Source organism: Penicillium concentricum (genome assembly GCF_028827145.1).
Source record: "Penicillium concentricum strain IBT 3081 chromosome Unknown utg000002l_segment0_segment0, whole genome shotgun sequence".
NCBI classification, from domain to species: domain Eukaryota; kingdom Fungi; phylum Ascomycota; class Eurotiomycetes; order Eurotiales; family Aspergillaceae; genus Penicillium; species Penicillium concentricum.
In genome coordinates, this window is record NW_026622755.1 from 5,010,930 (window position 1) to 5,023,548 (window position 12,619).

At 47.0% G+C, this 12,619-nt stretch overlaps 4 protein-coding genes across 4 annotated transcripts; 2 read left to right on the forward strand and 2 right to left on the reverse strand.

The window, feature by feature from the left end:
- Positions 1 to 321: 321 nt before the first annotated feature.
- Positions 322 to 2,197, forward strand: N7517_005546 (uncharacterized protein; the record flags this gene model as incomplete). Its single annotated transcript, XM_056723276.1, has 4 exons — positions 322 to 534; positions 590 to 819; positions 869 to 1,268; positions 1,955 to 2,197. 4 exons carry the CDS (start codon positions 322 to 324, stop codon positions 2,195 to 2,197), a joined length of 1,086 nt encoding a protein of 361 aa, XP_056579526.1.
- Positions 2,198 to 3,233: 1,036 nt separating this feature from the next.
- Positions 3,234 to 4,007, forward strand: N7517_005547 (uncharacterized protein; the record flags this gene model as incomplete). The annotated part of the gene is made up of 1 exon (XM_056723277.1): positions 3,234 to 4,007. One exon carries the CDS (start codon positions 3,234 to 3,236, stop codon positions 4,005 to 4,007), a length of 774 nt encoding a protein of 257 aa, XP_056579527.1.
- A 2,247-nt stretch (positions 4,008 to 6,254) lies between these two features.
- N7517_005548 (ferric reductase family protein) lies at positions 6,255 to 9,278 on the reverse strand (the record flags this gene model as incomplete). Its single annotated transcript, XM_056723278.1, has 6 exons — positions 6,255 to 7,290; positions 7,350 to 7,471; positions 7,525 to 7,577; positions 7,636 to 7,868; positions 7,932 to 8,311; positions 8,379 to 9,278. 6 exons carry the CDS (start codon positions 9,276 to 9,278, stop codon positions 6,255 to 6,257), a joined length of 2,724 nt encoding a protein of 907 aa, XP_056579528.1.
- A 2,007-nt stretch (positions 9,279 to 11,285) lies between these two features.
- On the reverse strand, positions 11,286 to 12,470 carry N7517_005549 (FTR1 family protein; the record flags this gene model as incomplete). Its single annotated transcript, XM_056723279.1, has 2 exons — positions 11,286 to 12,119; positions 12,177 to 12,470. 2 exons carry the CDS (start codon positions 12,468 to 12,470, stop codon positions 11,286 to 11,288), a joined length of 1,128 nt encoding a protein of 375 aa, XP_056579529.1.
- Between the last annotated feature and the right edge of the window lie 149 nt (positions 12,471 to 12,619).

The following is a 12,619-nucleotide window of genomic DNA, read 5'->3' on the forward strand; positions in this document are numbered from 1 at the left end:
CGTGCCATTACATAATCAACCTCACAGCACCAGAATTTATTTAGTGCTGCGGGGCCGGGACCAAAAATCGGCTGGTGCTGCGGGACTTGTCAAGGCCTACTAGAGACTTCTAGAGTAGCTATTAATAAGAATAATAACTATAATCTTAATACTACTTATATATCCTAAAACTAGCTATTAGAAGAGTTTATAAAACTAGATAATAATAAGATTATATAATATCTTATTCGTAGAATTAAGCGATAGAAACATCGAGAGACGAAGCAGCACATCTCTATGTATTATTCGCTCTCGTACGCTGTATCCTCCTTTGAGCCAAGAATGGATAGTGCTTCACAAATGTTCTTTGACGAGCTTGATCGCCGGTTTGTGCCCACCGGAGCACAGTTCGATGTGACGCAGTGGATGAAATCTCTATCCTACGATACAATGGGCTTGATGACATTCTCCCGGCCATATGGCTACGTTCAGCATGGGAGAGACTTACACGGCATCATGGACGACGTGAACAGGGCAAACCTGATTATCGGACCCGTAAGTTATACATGACGAAGGACTTTGACAGAGAGCAAGACTCAACTATTTGCAGATGACGCAGATACCATGGCTCGATTGGCTCTTGCATAAGAACTGGGTAGCAAATCTTTTCAAACGCGAAGCCATTGCCCTCTGCTGGACTACGTCTTGGCGAGTATTTCAGAGCGTCAGGAAAAACATCGGAAAAGTCCCAAATCGCCCTCCAATGCAAACGTCGACGGACCCATTGCCGACTGTGACTTCCTCGGGTATTACCACAATGCCCAGGAGAGAAAGGATAATGTGCCACTTCGATTTGTGTCAACCTGGACTTTTGACAATATTCTTGGAGGGGCCGACTCCACGGCTTCCATGCTTCGATCTGTGGTCACCCTGACGCACTGGAAACGGTACGGGCCGAGCTGCGAGATAAGCAACGCACTGCCACCGGGCTCACTCTACCTTTCCCGCAATGGCATGAGCTGCAGAACCTCCCCTTCCTCGACGCCTGCATTAAAGAGTCACTCCGGCTTGACGCTCCATTTGCTATGCCTCTTGAACGAGTAGTTCCGGCGGAGGGAGCCACAATCTGTGGTCACTTTTACCCTGGAGGCACCGTGGTTGGCATGAGTCCATATATTACTAACCGCTATAAGCCGACATGGAGTTTTGATGCGGATCAGTGGCGTCCCAGTCGCTTGTTGGAAGGCGAACCGTCGCATACCAGAAAGCTTGAAGCCAGTCTGCTTAGTGTAAGTCACGTTTGGCCGACTTGCCGGGTACGTTCAATGTCTGATTGTACTAGTTCGGGGCCGGGACGCGAGGTTGTCTGGGCCAGCACGTCGCCCTTTTTGAAATCCATACTACTGGGTCGTATACCCAGAGAGCGTGCAGGCCACGGTCAGAAAACTTGAGTTCAAACAGTAGGTAGGACATGTCCCAGAGAAGAGCTACAAACACTGCATATCGTCAGATTTATCGAGACGCTCCTTCCCTGTCAACCGCAATTTACCCGGAAGACTTTCTCCATTGGCTGATTCCTAGAATCGCCATTAGAAAAGACAAGACCAGATCTTAAATGCGCAGAATAGTAGACTTTGTAAACCACCAACATTCTTCAAAATGCCAGCCCCAGAACCACCAAAGTCTATTGTCGAGTTCTTGCACGAAGTTTTTTTGGCCCCCAGTTGGAAGGCCAGGACATTACAAGCAGTTTTTTGTTTGGTCTTCTTGTTCTGTTGCAACATGACAATGACTATTGCAGAAATCGCCCGGGCTTGGGCTTTCAGGTAAAGTACACGGAAAGCCTATGTGCGCTGTCACACTGGGGATGGCTGTTTCAAGCTTCATGTGCATAATTACTGATTGATTGTCCATAGGTGGCTTGGCCCGCGCCCCCCCCCCCCCCCCCCCCCCCCCAGCCCGACCAGTACCAGAGTGCTCCGACATCGTTGTCGTGGCCGACATACCCCCAGTGCCACCCATCCGCCCTCCGGACGCCGTCCGGAACGAACCTCAGGCGTCTGCATCTACCTCTGGCCACCTCCGACATCGCCTCCGGCGCATTAACGAGCTGCCAGCCTTAACTCTCGGCCACTCTGTAACCTGCGGCTGCGAAGATTGCCGCAATCGCCGGTTTAACCGGATGACTCCGATGGAGGAAGGCTGGCCTGAATTGTAAGTAAGGAGTACACTTAAGCATTAACATGAAACAGATATAAAAGCCATTTACTTGCATTTTATAAAACATACATACCAAGGTCTGAACACGGCGAAATCCTCTATCTGAAATTGCCTGGCAATGGAAACGACTAATATTGGAATCTAGAGTTCGATGAGCCGTCAATGCCGAAAGTCAAGTTTTTTCAGTGTTTCTTTACTTTTCTTTCACTTTTTCATTCACTTTTTTATTACTTTTTATACTTTTTATTCACCTTTCTCTTACTTTTATTTTGACTTCTATAGTCTTTCTTTCATTCTTACCCTTACTTGTACATAGCGTTAAGTCCACTAGTCCAGGTTACCTTTGTACCATAGTGAGACCAATTGTGATAAGAGTCACATAAACCACTGTTAACCGTACTGGTAAACACTTTATATTTTGGGGATTGATAGTAGCTACCCGTTTATGTTATAGAGCAATATTCGGTCTAGTAAAGTATACAACCCTCGAGGAAGTAAAACCGTGGTGTAGCCGTAATCCGGACTAGAGGATGTCCTGCTATGTAGGCATCTCACTACCTAGGTAGGGTTCGTCTTTGACGATGTTGGATAATGTCACGTTTTGCTTAGTTCCCGTAGCATGGCAGTGCCCTCTCTCCTTTCATGAAGGAGAAAGAAAAGACATCAGTATTCACATCATGCGTTCTGATGTGTCTGTTTGCCGCCACTTCTGATAGATAGATAGGTTCGTTATTACGTGTGTGTCACTCAAATTTCTGTCTTAGAGAGTTGCAGAAACCTATGTATGTTCTGCTCATCACTGGCTTCAATTTTATATACCCGTCATCCTGACGATTGCTCTCATGATAATACTAGCCCACGGCCGGTTCCTTTCTTAGGCCCGGCGATTTGACTTTTAGCCGATATCCCTGGAAATGTCTCCACTGCAATTAGGACTCAACAGGTAATCTGTTCGATTTCACATCAACCTCCAATCCGGAGGTCCTTTAGCAGACCCAACATCCTAACATCCTTGAGTAAAACGATATTTCAAGATGCGCTACTACATGTGGGGTGACAAATCCGACGAAGAGCTTGATCTAGAAAGCTCTGGAGATATATGTCTTCTTCAAAGATACCGATACGCTACCTTCACCGACGAAGATAATCCATCCATGTGCCCCATTAACCTAAGGGGGCTATTGCAGACAGAAGTTGCACTTCGGGAGAATACTCAACGTGAGATAGCCTTGAAAGAGAAAATAGGGCATCTCTCTAAGGAAGACACATACGTGACTGTTCTTCAGGACTTACAGGAGGAATTGTCGACACTTTCGACGGAATATTGGACCTTAGAACGACGTTGGTGGGAGATTAGGTCTTCGTATGACGACGGCCCGCTGACCAGAGGTATCGATTTCTGGCGCTCACAGCCAAAATGGTACATGCATCAAGTACTTGTGGAAGATTGCATAGGGAGAGGAGGCTGTTGTGGCAGAGACTGTGGATGCTGTTCTCATCGCCAGTCAGAACGGAAATTTGCAGTTGGTCATTGTACCGTGGAATGTTCTTGTTGCGAGAGAGCCCGGGGGTTTGCACTCGACCCTGAGCAGAAATCCCAAATCCGGGAGTCCTTCAAACTTGATTACAAATCTATCCGTGCATGGTATTACAATCGAATAAAGACCGCTTCTCTGCTAGGGTTGATGGCCGGTAGTTACGAAAACCCTTTGGATCTCATCGTTGACTTGCCGCCAAGATATGCAACTCCCTCTGAGGAATCACAAGGGAGCAACTGGAAGAACTATTTGCGGAGATCTTCACGCTAACGTTGTCCGAGAGGAAGAGCCGGTCAGCTGCTTCAGAAAGTCATACTTGCTGTTACTGTTCCCAGTTTTGTGTCGCTGTTATACTAGAAGGACGAGCTGTCCATGGATATAGTGGAGAAAGAAGGAGAAAGTGGGAGTAGGAGGTTGAAGAGATATATACCTGTCATCATTGCTCTACCTAGCTAGCTTTGCTTGCAGTGGAAAGTATAGCCACCCAATTCGATTCGACACCTCCATCGCTGCCGTAGGTGTCTCTCGCGTAGTTCCAAGGCCACATGGAGCTTACTTGAGTTCATCTCCCGTTGTTCCTCGCCCCAAAATGCCTTGGTCCCATGAGCTTGCGCAGTGAGGCCGCCATTGCGGCTGAGTCTGGATTATTCAATGAGCAGAAGCAGACAGTCTAAATGGGGGTTCGATCTCGGCGTCTTCATCATATGAGTAGTCACAGCCAAGTCACAGCCAAGTCACAGCCAACGCGAGCGGTGCTAGACCCAGCCAGAACACGAGATAGCCCTCGCCAACGCACTTTCGTTGTGCCGAGTCCTTCTTTTCCCACGCTCGTCTTGGCTAACTGGAGTGTGTCCAGGATTGACCGCGGCTTTGTCAGGAATGAAATGTAACGGGTTTGCGCAGGTGGCCAAAGGGCGTCCGAATCCGGGGCAGATAGCCAACGATTGAGACCATGACTACAGCCTAAAAGAAGAAGAACGCTATAAAGAGGAAGCCTGGAGACTAAAGACCAGATCATCAATATGCCACTCCTGTTTCTTGAAAAGTCGCACACATATTCTACATCGGTGTCTGCGTACAGACCGCCGCCAACACACGTTGCAATTCTCCCACCTTCTCTAGGAGCTGCGAATTGGACCCTGCACATAGGTTCTTCTCTCCCCGCATATTCTCAGCACCCTGGACCCGTCGATCAAGACCCTAGCATACCTGATGTAAATTTTGCAATTGACACAATAACAGCTGAGCCATCATCTTCGTTTCCGTTGTGCGGGAAATATTCAATGTCCCAACGCTGAACGGAATGGTCAATAGGACGGTATACACTGAATCTCCCGTGCCATCGACCTGTGGCGAGAGCATAAGCTGATCACCTGACCCACTGTCCGAATGATTATTGGGTTCGAGTGGCGGACGCGTGGGGTTAGCGTCCTGTTGTGCCGAAGGTGCAGAAGAGAACAGGACGCCGAGACGGGTCTTTTATGTCGGCATTGAAGGTTGGTTGACAGCGTATTGGGGCGCTAAACCCAAAAAGGCAAAACTAACCCGATGTAGTGATTCACAGGTCCGCCGTTTACAGTATGAATATATCCATGTAGATACTAAGACAGACTTCTCCCCTATCCATTATCGGTTGATTGATCTCTTGGTATTCCGTGCTTGGGAGCCAAAGATGCCAGCTTTGCTTTCTCCAAGGAATTGGCTTGAAGAATTTCGACTAGACTCTGGCCTTCTACATAATGCTCATTTGTTCGTCCGGAAACACAAATTGTCGAGTCTAAACACATTCCTTGTATATGGTGTGAATGCAGACAGATATGTCGCTTCATAGAAGACAAAAGGAGATAACACCCTGAAACGGACGGAGTTCTCCGCTCTATCCTACGCCCCTTGGTCATGACGTATTTTCTTGGTGAGATATAGTGCTTAAAAAAATGAGGGCAGCAGCAATACTATCAACGAACTAACTATCACAGTATAAATGCCCCTATGTATCCTTTCTAGGTATAGTCTGCGGCGGGCTGAGTGCGTCAGTGTTGCTCACTGATTGGACACTGAGCATCACTGAGTAATCAGAGAGCATCCAATGATCACTCACTGAGCGTCAGTGATTATACACGTGACTGATCTGAGCCCGTGCTGACATCTACTCAGTGAGCCTGAGCCTGAGCACCCTCATAAAAGCGGCGGCAGCTCAAATAGGAAAGCCCCACCCGCCAGGGAAAATCCGGTACGTATAGGTACATATATTAAAGCTATAGAAAGCGATCATTTTCGGCCATTTCACAGGTTCTCGGGTTCCATATATAAAGAGCTATTTTGTTTCTTCCCGATCAGCATGTATAAAGAAACTCCAACAAATCTCATGTTGAACTTAGGTTGGCAGATATATCTAATCTGCTGCCTTGTCGAGAGGCCCGACTGGTAAATGCATCCACATTCCGAGACAACATTCAAACATTTTCGCATCAAATATAACAACTTCCTGTCCATCCATCATAATTTCCTTTCTCTCATCTACCACCCAAACGCTTCCTCGAAGTACTCAATGTCCTGGAAACCATTCTTCATGGTCTCATATACACTTCCGCGACATTCATCGGCCATTTGGGCTGGGCCACAAGTCAAAACGGCCAAATTAGTCGAGCTGTTTTGGGAATCCTGCACCTCAGACTTGACTATTTCGCGGATATCGGGGCGACCAGGCATGAACCGGAGGCTGCTGTTGCTGGTGGGAGAATCCGCGCCTGTTGCCCTGATCACCGGCGCAACGCCAGACGAAAGCTCCTTGGAGATTGTCACGTCATCGGAATCTGAATCACTCGTGATCTTAGAAAGACGAGTACAGAAGACAGTGATCGTAATGTCGTTATGCTGCATGATCTCCGCCAACTCCTCATTGAAGACCTCGTTGAACATCTCTTTTTGTCGGACGGACCACACGAGCTGAATTTTGGTGGTCTTCGTCTTGCCTTCCTTCACGCGCGCAATATGATCCAGGAGGTACGGCACTGCTACTGCAATACCCGTTCCGCCGACAATAATCAGAAGAGTGTTGTAGGCGTACACTGGCTCAGAATGACCATACGCTCCCTCAAGAAGGAGCTTGGGGCGAATGATTCCACCTGCCTTGCGGCATTGATCACGAAGGCGACGTGTCCATCCATCGTAGGGCCGGACGTAGAAGATGAGCTTTTGTCCATTTTGAGAGGCTGGAGCAGACTTTTCATTGTCGGCCGTGGAGGAAGGTGCCCATGCACCCAATGAAAATGGGTGGTTCTCCCAGCCCTTAAGCCAGGTTGCTTGGTAAATATAGTAAAGCTGACCTGGTCTGGGTGTCAAGCTTGCGGCTCCGGGGACCATTTCAATCCTGACCAAGTCGCTTGCCTCACTGTATGTAACGGTTGTAGCCGTTCCCAAAAATTCCTTTCCAAATCGGGCGTTCAGGTTGCAGTATACAACACGACCGACGCGGGCAAGTCGCTCAAGGACCCAAAGTCCAACCGGTGTCCAAAGATATCCAACCCATTCGCGACCATCGAAGCTGGTGTGTCTATGTATTGTCAGCTCGGGACTCTTTTCCTAAGAAACGGCGGTGGCTGCAGGACTTACTGGAAGAGGGCAACGACCACGACGACGGCGAAGATAATGTGAAGCATGAGGAAAGTCTCATACCAACGGCGTTGGAAGAAGGTCATTGACTGTACAAGCATGAAACACAGGAGAATGGTAGCCTAATATTGCGTTAGTTCTGGGTTTTATTATTGATCGGGCTAAGCAAACTCACCACCACACCCATGTACCAGAACTCTTCCTTCCAAGAAATCCAATAGCGACCGACTACCGTATATTGTCAGTAAGTAATGTTCTTTTATTCATTCAACGTCAATAAACTTACCATATTCTAGGAAGAGAACGGTGTAGTTGATGGAATGCACCACGGCCAAGATAGTGCAAACCCATGCGATATGGCGGTGGAACATGGTGAATGACTGAACGCTGAAGTGTGTCATCTGGATAAACACATTGTTTCTGCCACTGAAAAGCCACAAAGCTGGTAGACAGGCGTATGAAAGAACTCCAGTGCGGTCAGAGGTGTATTGCCAATTTTGTTGATAAAGGCTTGGTACTCTGTGCATAGAGTTAGTAAAATATAACTGATATATAAAAGTTTTGCTGGTAGGATGAACTGACGAAAGACTGCCCGTGAAACTGTCGTAGCCCACACAACTCAAAATGATACTGACAATCCAAAATCCAAGCACAATCAAAGTATCGACTCTCTTGGGAAGAGCGTGCGACAACCAGAGTTGCTGGTGATTGGGGATGGCTGGGGCAAAGGTGGCCGGCATGATGATGTGCGTGCGCAAAGAATGGAAGAGAGAAGCAAGAGGACCTTTCTTACTCTGCAGACCGGGGCGAGTCTCGGGGTCGCAAGAACCACGCACACTCCGTCTGCTGAAGAATACTGTCCATGCCTTGGACATCATGCCTAGGACTAGGACAGCTCCCCAGTAGCCAATAATTCCCCAGCCATATCGTTTATGCTTCGGCATAGCATAGTCATGGCTCACCTGAAGAATACGTCAGTCGTAGTTCACTAACAAAAGAATGAGATGAAATATCCATGCGTTGACTCACATAAGACTTATGGGCCCTGTTGTAGTATTTTTTGGTCAGCAGCACAGGCGAGTCAATGGTCCTATACGTTGTCACATTATTCTCCTCTGGGTCAATTTGAGGAAGCGAGTTGATGAAGTCATCCGTCAACAAGGGTTCAATTGAAGTCAGGCTCATGAGTTCCATGCTGTTCTTTGCACAAAGACTTTGCCAGTATGGGACCACCGCTTTGAACTCTTTCTCGGAACACCAGGCCTTAGCACTAGCATACATGGAAGTCACTTCCACGGTGCTGTTGCATGGTCCGGTGGAGTATGAGCCATACGAGCCACTACCATGGGCGCGCTTTGCAAGGCTCACACTTCTTCGGGCTGATCCGTGAGTGTGTGTCGAAGAGGTAGAATCAGTCGATTCAGTGGAAGAAGAATCAGATGATCCATGTGTATATCCCGAGTAGGAAGACTCAGATGTTTCGGTGGAGGAAGAGTTGTGTGATCCGTACGTGTGAGCTGCAGAAGAAGAGTCGGGGGATTCAGCGGAGGAAGATCCAGATGATCCGTGTGAATGAGTCTCAGATGTCTCAGTGGAGGAAGGATCCGAGGACTCATGCGAGGACGCCCCAGATGTTTCAGAGGAAGCATCCGATGATCCATGCGAGGAAGTCTCGGATGTTTCAGTAGAAGAATCCGACGATCCATGTGAAGAAGATGAGGAACCCCCGTGAGAATGGGAGCTTGTGGCGGATTGGACTGTTACACTGCCTTCAAAGGTGTACGCAGATAAACTGGTATATATCGAGTAAAAACAGTACTCTTCCAAGTTGGAGGCGACATTACGGCTCGAACTTGAGCTGGAGCCGCCGTGTCCAGAAACCTGAACAGTGGCCCAGAAGAGAGCCACAAAAGCCGCTCTGGGGAGCATTTTGTCGTTTTGATTATTTAGAGCAAGCGAAGAACCATGCAAGCCCGAAGATATTCGACTATACTTATATCCCACAAAGCCTGTGGCGGCGATATAATAAATAGAAAAGAATTGCAAAAAGAATTACAATAATAATAATAATTCTAATTAGAGTCTAGCCATCTAGCTGCTGATTCGAACCAAAGAGGCAATGTTTGGAGAGAACCTCGGATGTATCAAAGTCATTTGAGTAATTTGTTTACCAAGTCCACTCGGGATTGCATGGTATCTCCACATCTATAGACTCGGACGTAAACCAAGGAAAACATCACGTTATTGACTACATTAATGAACTATATTCTGAGAACGCGCAGCCGAGTCTTTTCTTGGCAGCTGGCGGAGGATGAATATAATTATGAGAGTTGATTGGCTGATGCATAGCGGTTAGCTTACTAGACAGGTGGCATAAATGGCTGGCCTAGTTCTTGCTAGGAAGGTGCCATTATTCTCCCATTATGAGCCGGGTTCATATCGAATATGGAGTTTGCATTGCGAGCATTCTTCGACGGTGCGTGGAAATCCGAGGCTTGGCAATATATCTCGGCGTTAACGTAGGGCAAGTATAAGGTTAAACTATGCCGATTCGGAAAGTTTCGGGTTATAATAGTGGATGACACTAGTTTTTCTGTATAGATTGATAACGGAAGGCTCGGACTTATCTCAACCAAGGTTGGGCGGATCTCTTTGGGATTAAAGCCCCTAAAAAAGAAACGGCTGTAATAGCCGAAGTTGACGTCCCCTGATAGCTCAAGGGAATCTCCCGGCAGATGGTTCCATGGTTGACTAGTGCGTTGTCCACATTTGGGATTCTTGACGAGCAGGCCCACTATATATGGAAGGAATAGTGTCTCGGATATTTCTATAGAGATTCATAACCCCGAAACCGTTAAATGTAGTAAACCTCCATGGGCCCACCTAAAAGAAAAATTCGGTTATAACCGACGTTAAAATATTTATGTACAAATCCAGACAACTAGGTGGGCAATTTCGGTAGATGGTTCCACGAATGTATGGGCCTGTAGAATGAATTCCAGAGAACTTTCGACCCAACCATTTACTAACTCTATGAGCTCGAAAAACTACCAAAAACGCTTTATCCCTACTATACGTATTATATGAATGTATAGAATTGCAATTATATTAAAAAATACCTTCATCAACTAGGGACTAACCTTGGAAGGCCAGGAACGAAAATCGTTTCAACACTGTGACCTTTTTCCTTTTCCCACTCCGTGGATGTCTCTTGTCCATACCCATTTCTGATCATAAAATTGGTTTTTCTTTTGGAATAAAAATAGAGCAGAAAATCCAAGTCAGATTGAAGCTCACTATCGCGGATCACTTGTAAGGGCTAAGGCTCGGGTTCGGGTATCTCGGGTCTGATAACTCTCCCCAGGCCGGGTTTATAGTGGAGTTCAAGCCAACTTTGAGAGACCAGTGGAACTGCTAAAGAGTTTTCCCTTGGGTTATTCTGTAGAGATTTCAATCTCGGCATCTTTTAGGTAATATTGTGCCATTGAGATCTCTTCGCTTCCGTTATCAATCTGTATAGAAAAACCCATGTACGTCTTCGGGGATAATAGTGGGGCTTCGCCAAATAAACCCAATTCGGGCAACAGTGCACACGATCTAAGGCTGAAGAAAATGGAAGTCACGTAGGGTCACAACCTACAGGACTAGATATCTTGATATCTACGGCATATCAAGGTCACATGGTTACATCCATGAATAGTTATACGGCAAGAAACAATCATATAGATATATGTTCAGCATAGCAAAAGATCTTAATCTCATTTTGATTAGATATCTATCAACTGTTCACAATCTTGATTCGTGTAATCAACCCAATTCATTCTCCATTTTGTAGAAAAAAACAACCAACGCTCTGTAGCCTTACCCGTTCATACAATCCCCATATCCGATCACCAGTGTTCGAAAGCCCACAGAATTAAAGAGTGTATGTTTGACTCATTTGGTGGGCTCCACCGTCTCGGTCACAACGATAGATTCATGGAACAGTGCCGAATTGACCTGTCGCACCACAGCATCATCCTTGAAGTTCATTGCTTCCAACTTCTTATTGGCAATACTCTTGAAGCCTGGAACATGCGCCATCAAGCTCCAGAAACTGTTTGCCAGGGGAGCTCGGCCGGTACGCTCTTCGTACAACATCCAGGCAATACAGGCCATGATGAAAAGCCAGTAGACGTTGTATCCAATGACAGATCCATAGGTACCGGTGTTTTGCCATCCCAGGATGGACTGGAAGATATCCCAGCCATTGTCAATCTCGGCGTTACAACAGTTGACGTGCCAGACAGTCTGGAGAATATTGTAGGAGCCGGCGCCGGAGCCCGTTTCACCAACATCACTGCCCACTCCAACCACAAACTGGTAGTACTGTAAGCTCCAGATGGCCTTGGAGAACATACCAGCCGAAATGAGGTAGAGAACGCAGGTTGAAGCAATGAGGAAGATCTGGATCGACATGACATTTCCTCCGCGGTAAATCAACCAACCGGCGAGCAATCCGGCCATGATTCCAGTGATGACAGGCAGAGGGAAGGCAGTTGCAGGGTATCCAAGGGACACACCACCAACGAATACCACAGCTTCAACACCCTCACGCATTGTTGTGATGAAGGGCAAAATGAACATGGCATAGCGGCGACCCCAGTCACTGCGCATCCACCGTGACTTTCCTTCCTTCTTTTCGACCAGAGACTTCGCAATCTTGACGCGCCACTTCTCTCTGGTCTTGTTGATTCGTAGAAGAGCAAGGCCCATGATGGTGATCATGATCTTGTAGATGAATTAGCTTCATTCTTTGGTATGAGTTCAAGTATCAATCAAACTTACCGTGGCAATCAGATAAAAGATACCTTCCCACAACTCCTCCGAGTCTGCCCAAGCATCGTGGCCCAATCCGTAAAAGAGGCCAATGAAGATGGCTCCGATACATAGACAACATATCACACCTATAATCGATCCCATCCAGACCTGCTTCCGCAGTCGTTTATAGACCGCCTGGTCCTGGCCTGGCTGACCCAAGCATTGCTTGAGGAAAGACAGAAGGACAGAGACAATGATGACTGCCTCGAGACATTCTCGAAAGACAATAAAGAACACCTGCACCGAAAAAACGTTCACCATTGTGCAACTGGGGTAAGAAGATAGTAGTAGGTGATGAGAAAAAGCGAGGAATGCTTTCTCTCATGTGCTTTTATTTTAAACAATGCCAATTCATGTCTGACAACCACGGCCGTCCGGGAAATGACCTTCTGGTTTAGGCTAGTCAATAA